This window comes from Papio anubis, chromosome 9 (genome assembly GCF_008728515.1).
Source record: "Papio anubis isolate 15944 chromosome 9, Panubis1.0, whole genome shotgun sequence".
Classification (NCBI taxonomy): Eukaryota; Metazoa; Chordata; class Mammalia; order Primates; family Cercopithecidae; genus Papio; species Papio anubis.
This window is the reverse complement of record NC_044984.1, coordinates 56864070-56876599: the sequence shown is the minus strand read 5'-3', so window position 1 is coordinate 56876599 and position 12530 is coordinate 56864070. Positions and strand designations below refer to the sequence as shown.

The 12530-nt window shown below is 32.5% G+C and overlaps 1 protein-coding gene across 16 annotated transcripts in view; it reads right to left on the bottom strand.

Moving 5' to 3' along the window:
* USP15 (ubiquitin specific peptidase 15) overlaps nt 1–12530 on the bottom strand; it is a 152766-nt gene that overhangs the window by 88229 nt on the left and 52007 nt on the right. For 15 of the 16 annotated variants that reach the window (XR_002515663.2, XR_002515664.2, XR_002515668.2 and 12 more), the window contains one exon: nt 4247–4373. Coding sequence is in view for 8 of the 16 variants with exons in the window: in XM_017945982.3 (XP_017801471.1) it covers nt 4247–4373 (127 nt within the window). In the remaining 8 variants the exon portion in view is untranslated. Of the gene's footprint in view, nt 1–4246; nt 4374–5088; nt 5542–12530 lie in introns of those variants that run through there. The other variant, XM_009181116.4, reaches the window with a different exon arrangement.

Here is a 12530-nt window from a genome sequence, read left to right as displayed (position 1 = left end):
TCCCCATTTGCCTTCTACCATGAGTGTTAAGTTTCCTGAGGCCTCCTAGCCACGCTTCCTGTACAGCCTATGGAACTGTAAGTCAATTAAACCTCTTTTCTTCATAAATTACCCAGCCTCCAGTAGTTCTTCATAGCAGTGCGAGAATGGACTAACTCAAGGTCAGAGGTGTGTAACTAGGCTACTGCAGCAATCCTAACCAAAGTGGTAGCAATGGAAGCAGTGTTAAGTCGTCCAATTGAGAATAAATTCTGAAGGAATTGCTAAGAAGATATGCTGCTAGATTACATGAAGGGTGAGAAATAAAGGAATCAGAAATGATTTTTGGCCTAAGCAATTGGAAGAGCAAAAGTGGGAATTATGGAGATAAGGAAGAATGACAGAGCCTCAGGTTTTTTGGGAAAGGGAGCTTAGTTTTATACCTGATAGTCTTCTTGAGAAGCCTGTCAGATATACAAATGAAGATATGGGATAGTTCAAACTGGAATTATGGGAGACTTTAGGGCAGGACCTATCAACTTAAAAGATATCAACAAGTGGAAAATATTTAAAGCCAGGAGAACAAAAGAAATCACCAAGGAAAGGAGGGCTGGGAGAATATGGAGACACTGATATTTTGAGATAAAGAATATGAAGAGGGTTTTGCAAAGGACTCCAACAAGATGCAGCCAGTGAGAAACTGTACTCAGGAAGCCATGTGAAGAGAAAGTGCTTCTAGATGGAAAAGTAGTTTATCTGTGTTGTACTTTGCTGACAGGTCAGGAAAATGGAAGATTTCTATATATTACCACTGGATTTGTCAATGGCAAGATCATGAGAGACTATGACAGAAGTAGTACCAATGGAGTGGCAGATTTCGATGTCTAATGTAGTGGGCTGAAGAGAAAATGGGAGCAGGAAAGTGGTGACCAGAACACAGGATGCTAAAATTGAGATTTGGCAAGTGCAGTTACAGATAACAACAGTCTAGGGTTTAACTATAATAATTGGTGGCTGAGCTTGGGTACAGGTTAAGATCACTGAAGTTGAGAATGGTCAAAGGACTGACAGTGTGTGCTTATTTTTCCACGTATTAATTCAATTATACTAGCCAGTTAATGAAAAGTAAACAGAGGTAGAAAAATAATACAGGTTACTCACAAAAATTAGAAATTAAAAAAATATTAATATAGGTCATAGAAATTAAATATTTTTCAAGAAGTTTTATGTTTTTAGTAGTTAATCTTAAAGGAAAATAAAACTATTATTTTATCTCTCTTACTTGAACATGCTCAATGTTCAAATATATCAATTTTGGCAGAAAATATTTGAGGGCAGAAGATTTTGGCCCTGATAGGTAAATCATTTAGATATGGCCTATGGCCTGCTATCATTTTTACTATATATCAATGTAAGTAGTACTAGCTGAAAACAAAATATTTTATTAATTTGGTAACAAGAGAAAACAGACACTTATACTTCCTAATTCTGTTTATAAAATTTATATAGCTGTATTTCACATACATAGCTATTTTAATCACTTTCAATCAAGATTTCTTAAAAGACCATAGGGGAAAAATATATATGCATCTTAAGTTTCTTAAGTAAATTCTGTGTTTCAAAACCCATTTCCTTTAGAAAAACAAAATCAGCCCAATTAATATCTCCAAAACGAATATTCCTTTAGCATACACAGATTGTGTAAGGCAGCAATTGAGAGATGAGAGTTTAAGAGCTCTGCTTATGAAGTTAAAGTACTAGCTCTGCCACTTGGTACCAGGGTGAATTGAGGTAGATTCTAAATCTCAGTTTCATTATCTATAAGAGGAAGATACTTGCTTGCTTAACTTTAAACAAGAAAATTCCTGTAAAGTGCTTAAAACATAGTAAATATTCAATAACTGTTAACCTGTATGATAACCATAATTATGAAGTGTCTACAATTCCTGACTTGACAAATTACAATTTTTGCAAACCTTTTTGCTTAAAAAGAAGACTCATTCTAATACAGACTTTCAAACTGTTTAAACTAAGAGCTATAGTAAGAAACTGTGACCCAGGACATACACATGTATGTTGATATTTTGTATTCTAATATCTCCCATTCAATTTTCTTTACTCCCAAAACTGTTTAATGAACCACCAAAATATCAACAATCCAGTTGGAAAAACAATGATTTAATACAGTAAGAAATTATAGCTATGCAAAAATTGGGTTCATACAGAATGTTAAAGTATATATCCAATTTATCTAGCATTTTAAAGTATTAGTATATTAATCTATGTTGACTAAAATCTATGCTAGATTGTAAACTTTTTGAAGCAGTGAACCTTTATAAAGTATACATCTTTGTGACAAATTCTTACACAGTTCTTATCATGAGAACCCATAATGCTTGTTTTGAATTCAGAAATTAAATCAGTTGCTGATTTTCCTGAATTTCAAAATACTTAGTATAATAACGTTCTAAAATAAGATTTCTGATGGTCTCATATTTATACATAATTTTCCTATCAAAATGAGGTAGGGAGAGAAGTAAATACCAAACTTCAAAAATAACTAGAAAACATTATTTTAAGAGGTAGCCTCTCATTTATATTCCAATTGGCTACAAATTTCAGAGACGACTCTGAATTAATTTTAACAGATTACCCTTGTTAAATTTATAGACTCTTCTCATGTACATACCCATATGATTAAAATAATTTTCATATGTTGAAAACTTTGCTTTTAATATGTAGAAATATCTTATTTTCCTAAATATATTCCATAAATCTGGAAATTCAAAAGTCAAGCAATTTATCTGTAATAATAATTATAATAACATTATATATGAAATTCCTTATCTTTTAAGCATTCATTTTAGAAAGATGAGTCTATGAGCTTTTTTTTTTTTTGAGATGAGGTCTCACTGTCACCAGGCTAGAGTACAGTGGCATGGTCTCGGTCTACTGCAGCCTCCACCTCCCGGGTTCAAGCAATTTTTTTGCCTCAGCCTCCCAAGCAGCTGGGATTACAGGCACACGCCCACTACACCTGGCTAATTTTTGTACTTTTAGTAGAGATGGGGTTTTACCATGTTGGCCAGGCTGGTCTCGAACTCCTTACTTCAGGTGATCCACCCGCCTAAGCCTCCCAAAGTGCTGGGATTACAGGTGTGAGCCACCGCGTCCGGCCAACTATGAGCTTATTGAAACTTAATCTCAGATTTATAAATGTTCTAGCTAAATGAAGAGGGGAGAATAAAGAGTCATAACATAATGCTGTATTTTATTTGATGCAAACATTAGGATTAACCAAGCACTGAGTACTTGAATAATGCTACTATTTCATAAAAAATATGGGTTAAAAGGATTTTCCTGCTGTGAGGTGGATAAGTGGTGAAAGAAAGCCAAATGCACTTAATGAAATTCAGGAATACTTTCATTTACTTTAATGACTGGTTCCAACAAAGAAATCTTATGCCGTGCTATAATTCATAAATTTGCTAATCCTCTTCCATGCTGGGTTCTAAAAGTTATGTGTCCTTCTTCACTGTTCATTTGTATTTTCTAAGATCAATGTTATCACCATTAATCTTGTTTTACAACTTCATTTGAAATTAAATACTGTAAAATTTTTTGAGTGGTTTTATGAAACAAAAAGTATGTAATTTTTATTAAATTCATAATCATTTATTTAAAAAATATTTTATTCAGTATATTCTTTACCTAAAATTAAAACTGTCTTTTAAATAGAAAGAAAACAATTTATATAAATTTTAATATACAGAGAGAATTAAGTCCACTTATATTTGAGACTTACAACTGCTTATGCCACTCATTAATTTGAAAAATCAATGTGTCAAAATAACGCTAAGCCTGCTGCCTCAGCTACTTACCTGTATTTACAGAATAAAATAATAAACTAGGAGAAAAAAGGAAATAACCCATTTTAATTTTCCATGCTACCTTACCAAGATTTAATTAAGTTTTTATTTAAAGGTCTATGTTACAAATGACACACCAGTTGCTAAATAAAAACAACAATTATTTGATGTTTTTTAAAAAAGCAAAATGGCACAAATGTTAAAATTCATTTAATAAATGCAAAAGCATACAAGAAACAATAAATAATTTAACTCTAAGACACTGTATCAAAGCTGGAAATTGAATGTCTATATTTAAATCCTTAAAATGGTTATCATGCAAGCAGCATATAACAAAGATAATTCTAACTAAATATCTAATAGCAATGATTTAAAAACGAGACAGGATCTTGCATTACCTATTGTGTCAGCTTTGCTAAATCTTCGAGTTACAACATTGTTCATGTTTCCATTTTCACATAGCTTCAATTCTGTGAGATATACTTCTACTTTGCAGTGCTTTACAAACATACCCTGTTCAACCACCTAAAATAATGAAACAAAACAAATCAGTGTCACCTATATCAATATATCTCACTCTAATAACAATATATTTAAAGAGACTTTAGAAAACTGCAGATCTCCAGTGAAAAACCAGTCACTATCAAAGCCTGTCAATATATATAAAAAAAGATATTGGATAGTTGAAATTTCAAAAGCAAGAAAGCTTTTTGGAAATTTTGATATTTAAAAGAAAGAAAGAATTATGATTTTAAAATATTAAGTGTCAGTTTGGAAAGGCATTCTACTGACCTATGAAGATACACTGGTACACCATAAATAATTAATATTCAGCATTTATAATGAGAAAGCTTACCCAAAATGACTATGTGCAAATATATACATATGTTGTTTAAACATTCAAATAAATACAGTTCTGAGTGAAGATACAAACATACTTCTCAGAGCTTCTAGTAGTGATCCCAAGCAGAAAACCTTTAAAAAGTTGTTTATACAATTTCAACTCAATGGCTATACTATCACTGTTATGTTACAATATATCTATTAAAATGATAACTCCAAATTACTGTTGCTAAAATATTCAGCTATGGCTAGGTAACTGATATGTTAGTTTCACCCTACAATGACTTTATTTGACCTTTAACTACACACTTAGTAATTCTATGTAACAATTAAAAGAAAGCTGTTAAGCATGCAAGCCATAAAGCATAAAAAGGAAATACGTATATATTAAGGTCACCTTTTAAATAAGTATAATTCCTTTTGATCTTCTAAAGGTTAACTGCAGGATTTCAGTCATGAATACTGTTTCTGAAAATAGTAATAGGCCTGATATGTGATCCATTAGACAAATATGGCAAAAGGGAGGCTCCAAATGACTGTTGGATATACTCACAAGCTTACATCAATTCAGAAAAGGAGTTTACAAACTTGTCTTTCACTGCATGGAAAAAATTCAAATGCAGTTCATCTAGTATTTACTATCTAATCCAACACACATTTTTATGATACTCTGCCATACATATTTTTTTAATCATGCTTGTTACAATTTTTTTAAATAGGCAGCAGTCTGCACCTCTCCTTCTGCTAATAAATGTAACTTGTTTTGTAAAACCAATATGTTAAACTACTGAGATTTGTTTTAAACCTCTTAAGCTGATTTACTTCATGGTTACAAATGTAATAACATTTAATTGTATAAGATTATGTACCCTAGAACTTAAAGTATAAAAAAAAAAAAAAAACCAAAAAAAAAAAAAAAGATTACTTGTAGTTATATTTAAGTAGAGAAACAAGGAATCAAATATTCTTATCAGTCAGTAATTTCTGTACTGAGGCTCAATATCTGAGTAAAATCCTAAAATAAACTACATTAAAGTAGCTACTAATCACTGGTAGTTACTAAAACTAAGGTAAACTGCAGGCCTCATTTTTATGGAAGAAAAAGAAAAATGGAATGACCAACACAAAGCAGGATTAGAGATAAGTACGGTTAAATAACAACCATAAAATAAATCCCCCATTATGATTTATATTGACGTATATACTTTCTAAATAGGCATAGTTTTCTAAAAATGAAAATAGATTTCCATAATACTATAGATATTTTCCTGGAAAGAACCTGGTGACTTAACTGTAAGAGTCATTGTGAAAACAAAATATCAAGAATATTTCAAAATCCACACTACCGGGATTCACAATTTTTCTTACCATTTTTTTCTTCTCTCCTACGTTTTACATTGCTAAAACCTTCATCATCACTACTCAGAATATTGCTACTATATTTATAAGATATTTATTTTACTAATTCCAAAAGTAGTGTATTAACAAGGTGTCATTTTTAAAAATACGAGTTTGTTGTCAAACTATTTGAAAAGTATATGTACTATTAAAGCCTGAAAATAACAGCACCATAAAAAGAAAAATAATAAGCACATTTACGACAATGTTATAATTGTCACATGTAGATTATTTGCTTTTATAAAGTCCTTCATGTTTGTTTACATAAAATCTCCTTCCTACCTTAATTAAAAATGTATGCATTGAAAACGATGGTCATGAAGACTAATAGGAAGAAACAAGCTTATAAAAAAAGTAAAGTTTTATTTACCTAATTATTATAACTATTAAAAAATATATTTGAAATAATATTGGAAGCGGGATATTCAGAAATGATAGTTATGTTTCAATATTATAGATGATAGTTATAATGTTTACTCTCAATGAATTATAACACTGTTATATTACCATAAATAAAAAGTGAGTACATGATGAAATCTGGCTCCTTGTCCAAAATTTAAGACTTATGGACAGGCAAACATATTTTCATTAATTTATAACCATAATGAAGGCAAAGTCTCTTCACTAAGTATTTGAGCTAAATATAAGTTTATAGAGGATTAAAATAAATAATTTCTATTTGTTCATTTTTTTGCTATGAATATTGAGGGCATTTTTTACAAGGCCATTAAACATACTAAATAAACCCAATATAGTCTACTCTTTGTATCTGTCTGTGTATGAAAAGTTTCATAGAAACTTCACTTTCATTCCAAGTGCCTTCCTCCCTGAAATGGGAAGAGAAATAAAAGTAATTTCTAAAAAAATCTAGTACTATATAAACAATTTCATAACACCAGGCCTCTAACAGACTGACTTACTCTTTTGTAGGAGCTAGCTTCATTCATTTTAAAAGTATTTGCTGAGTACCTACATTCGGTGCAGATAAACTAGACCTAGATCCTGGAGTCTGAGTGAGAACAGATAACAGTGAAGACAGAGAAGTAGATAAACACAAGAAAACTATGAAATCATAGTTTTTAATGTATAAGAAACAAATCCTATATATGTGATATTCCATCCACAAATATTTCAGAACACTTTCTTCAGAAACAAAGACTCAAACATAACCACAATACCATCATCACACCTAAAAAATTAAAACTCATCAATTAATATCAAATATCCAGTCAAAAGTCAAATTTTTCCTTCTATCTCATTTTTAATATATTGTTTGAATCAGGATCCAAATACAGTCCATATACTGCAATAGACTAATTTGTTTCTTAAGTGTCTTTTAACCTAGAAGTTCTCCATCTTTCCTACTCTTGTAATTTTTAGTTTAGATCACTTCATAGATAGTGACATATACTCACTCTAAACAGGATGCAAATATCTAGTTGCTCCTTTTTTTGTGATGCTGGTGGACATTAAAGCCAATGCCTAGATCCAGTGATGGGCAAACTTATGAACTAAGTTTGGCTAAACTTAGGTTTAGATGGCTAAATGTACCCATCACCTATTTTTGTAAATATTGCTTTACTGGAACACAGCCACACCCATTCATTCATGTCTACGGCTACTTTCATACTCAATTATTAATTATCTAGGGCTGCTTTTATGTCTCAATTAGCAAAGTTTAGTCATTTCAAAAGAGACTAAAGGGTGCATAAAGCTAAAAATATTTCCTATCTGGCCCTTTACAGAAAAACGTTAGTGACCTATTCCTCCTACATCTTCAGTCTCTAGACCTTCAGCCTAGATCCATTAACTCATTAAGTCTTCTTTAATTTTACCCAGTAATGTTTCACAATTTTCAATATAGAAAAACACAGTTCTTACTAGGTTTATTCCTAAGTATTTTGACCTGTAAATGTTATTTTAAAATTCAACTTTATTGAGAGACAACCTGTTGAAGGGGAGAAAATATTTATAAGCTATTCATCCAACAGAGGACTAATATCCAGAATACACAAGGACTCAACAACTCAACAGGTAAAAACCAATCCCATTTAAAAGTGGGCAAACGACATGAACAGACATTTCTCAAAAGACAAACAAATGGCCAACGGTGTATAAAAACAGGTTCAACATCACTAATCATCAGAGAAATGCAAATCAAAACCACAATGAGGTATCACCTTACCCAAGCCATAATGGCTATTATTAAAAAGACAAAAGACAACAGATGCTGGTGAAGATGTGGAGAAAAGGGAACACTTATACACTGTTAATGGGAATGTAAACTAGTACAGCCACTACAGAAAACAGCGTGGAGATTTCTCAAAAATCTAAAAATTGAATTACCATTCAATCCAGCAATCCTAGCACTGCATATCTAACCAAAGGAAAAGAAGTTAATATATTAAAGGGATACCTGCACTCACATGTTTATTGTAGCACTATCTACAATAGCAAGATATGGAACCAACCTAGGTGCTCATCAATGAATGAACAGATAAATACGGGGGGTGTGTGTGTGTGTACACATATATATACATATATATAAACAATGGAGTACTATTCGGCCATTACAAAGAATGAAATCATGTCTTTTGCAGCAACATGGATGAAGCTGGAGGCCATTATATTAAATGAAATAAGCCAGGGACAAAATGATAAATATTATATGCTCTTATTTGTATGTGGAAGCTAAAAAATTTGACCACATGAAGTAAAGAGTGGAAAGATAGGTAACAGACACTGGGAAGGATAAGGAAGGGAGCAGGGAAGGATGAAGGGAACTGGGTTAAAAGTACAAACATACAGTAAGATGGAATAAATTCAATGTTCGAAAGCAGAGCAGGGTGACTATACTTAACAAAAATGTATTGAACTCGGGTGAAGGACATCCTAAATACCCTGACTTGATCACTACTTACTATATATATGTAACAAATTTTCTCATGTACACCATAAATTTGTACAAATAAAACTAAACTTTATTTGTTGCCAATAAAAAATTGGTTTCCCTATACTGCCCTCATATCAGGCAACCTGTTAAATTTACCTATTAATTCTAATTGTTTACCAGTACATATTTTTGGAATTTTAAACCTATAGAATCATGCCTTCTAAAAACACTGACAGTCTTATGTTTTCTTTTTCAAGGTTCACTCTTTTAGTTCTTTTTACTGTATTACCATACTGGCTAAGATTTCTAACACAGTTATTCTTGATTTGGGAAGAACTTTTAATATTTTACCAATAAGTATAATATTTACTGGTGGTTCCTATTCCTAGTTTTCTGAGAGTTTTTTAAAAGATCATACACGGATGTTGAGCATCAAACGTTCTTTCTACATGTATTATTTTTCTTCTTTATTCTGCTAAAATTATGAGTGCTTTTCAAAGTTAAAATTGTATTCTTCGGAAAAATATCTACCTGGGTCATTTTTGTCCTTTTTACATAATGCTGGATTTGTCTTGCTAACACTTGTTAGGACTTAAGCATCTATGTTCATAAGTGAGACCAGCCTGTAATTTTTCTTTCTCGTCCTTCAGGTTTTATGGCATGTTTATGCTAGCCTTATAAAATAAGTTGGGGAGTACTGCTTCTATTCTCAGAAAGAATCTGTATGGTATTGGTTTATGGTTTCCCTAAATATTTGGTAGAATACACTGGTAAAGCTTTCTTGGCCTGAAGCTTTCTTTGTGGGAAGGTTTTCAATGACTCAATTTCTTTAATCAAATAGGTGAATTCGAGTTTCCTATTTATTACTGTATTAAAGTTTTGTTTGTCTAGAAATTACTTCATCTAAATTTTCAAATTACATAAAACTGTTCAAAACATAATATTTTTTTAAAAAGTCTTTAGACTCTGGCATGATGTTTCCTTTTTCATTCATAATATAGGTTATCTGTGCCTATCCTCTTTTTATTCTTAAACAGTCTTGCCAGGACTCATCTTTATTTTACTGGTCTAATTTCACTGTTCTCTGCAATGACTGAATTTTGCTCATTTAGTGTGGGTTTGTTTCTATTTTGTTAACGTCTACTTTATAATGTTTCTTCTTAACTTCAATTTCCTTTTCTTAACTTGTTGAGACAATAGATTTTCATTTTCTTTTCCAATATTTGCACTGAAGTTATCAAATTCCTTCTGAGAATGACTTCAGCCGTTCTTTCAAGTTGTATTTTCATTATCATTCAGTTTACAGTATGTCTAATTTTCATTCTTCTCTTTGTCTCAAGGATTACTTAAAGGTATATTTTTCCATTGCTAGGTAGTTGGGGGATAATCACGTTATCTCTTTGTTACTGATTCTAGCTTAATCCCACTAATGCCAGAAAATACAGTGAACAATTTCTATCATTTGAAGTTTACTGGAATTTTGATAACCCAGAATATGGTCAACTTTGCTTAAAATTTCCACTTAATAGTAATGTGTATTCTGCAACGACTAAGTACAATGAATATGTCAATTAGGTTATGGTGGTTAATCATGTTGTTCAAATCTTAATTACAAGCTTACACATGTAGCTGTTGGCAGCCTCTGTTCCTCATTATGTGAGTCTCTCTATACGGTAAGTTAAGGGTAAAGTTATGGCTTTGCCCAGAGTGAGTGATCCAAGGGGAGGGGATAAGGGGTATAGCACACGTATGTGCACTCCCAATAGAAGTATCGGTATCCATTAAGGACTAATCTCAAAAGTGACATACCACCACTTCTGCCATATGCTACGGACTGCACAGACCAATTGTAGTACAATGTGGGAAAGAATTACATAAGAGTATGGATTCTGGAGGTCACAATCACTGGGGAGCATCTTTGAGGCTGGGTACCACAGTCTACGCCCTGGCCCCTAATGATTCACACAGTTCCTTCCCCCAAAACACAAAATACACTTACCTCTTCCAAAGGCCCCAACTAGTCTCAATTCATTTTAGCAACTTGGAGTTCAGAAATTTGTCATCTATAATTGACAAATTATAATTTTCTATAAGCCTTTGAAGACATGTATTTTGAGACCCCTAGTGGATGCCTGAAACCACAAATAGCACACTAATCCCTATATTCACTATGTTTCTTCCTTTACAAACATACATACCTATGACAAAGTTTAATTTATTAATTATGCACAGTAAGAGACTAACAATAGCTAATAATAAAATAGAACAATTAGAACAATATACTATAACAAAGGTGATGTGTATGTGGTCTCTCAAAGTAGCTTATCATACTGTATTCATCCTTTTTCTTATAATGATATGAGATAATAAAATGTCTACGTGATGAGAAGCGGTGAAGTGAATGACGTACATTGTAACGTTGCATTATGCTACTAATGCCCTTCAACAAACTACTGTGACAGTAAATTGATAGCCAAGATGGCTACTAAGTGACAAATGGGAAGGTAGTGTATAGTGTCCATGTGGAGGACATGGAATGGGGCAGCATCATGTTACTTGGAATAGTGCACAATTTAAAACTCACAAATTGTTTATTTCCAGAATTTCCCACTTAATATTTTTGGACCATGGTTGCCTGCAGGTAACTGAAATCACGGAAAGCAAAACCATAGATAAGGGGGGACTACTGCAATGTCTCTTGATCTATAGGCCTGTGAACTAAGAGACAAGTTTTCTGTCCCCCATACACCCAAAATAAAACAATGAAGCACACAGAACGTAGCCTTTTAAATGTTCCTATTTTATAAGAGGGGAAATAGGAGGTACAAAGGAATCAATGGTCCATATCTATTATGAAATCTACCTGGACAAATACTAGAAATTCCTTGACTGGAACTCAGTTCTACTCTTGCCTGAAAATTGTTCTAACATTTGGTTCTGTCCTCTGAGTCATCCTTTTTTCATGCATTAGCACATGCTTGAAGTAAAGTAAATTTTCAGCCTGATTCCCACTTATTGGGTCTGGGAGGTCAAAGGCCTCTTTCATTTAATACTGTCTCTGCAGTCCAAAATGGCAGTGGTTCTGTGAGGTAATTCAAAAACAATGTAGGTCTCCACCAGATCTTACTGGAGTTCCTTCCATTAGACAAAAGCCAAATCCACAAATATTCTCTAGGATAAGTCCTCTCTACTTTGGCTTTATGCTAAGAAAGCTAAGGTGTTGCCCATAAGCTTTTTGAAGCCCTCCTGTTCTTAGAAGCCACATATTGAGAAGACATCCTTAATATTATTAATTAATATTACTAATGACAGGACAACCTCTTAAGTTAACCCCTAAATGCTTTATAGGGCCTTTTGTCTGAATAGTACTGTGAGGCATGACCTTTCATTTTTCTGAGGCAACTTACAGTCACACCCTTGGCTGCAAGATTAGATCATACTTTTTTCCGAGAACTCTGAGTCTCAGAAACACTTCTTAGAATTAGCATCGTTTGCCATCTGGAGGGGCTATGAATCTTGAAAACTAGTAAATATTGGCTCTGTTTTAT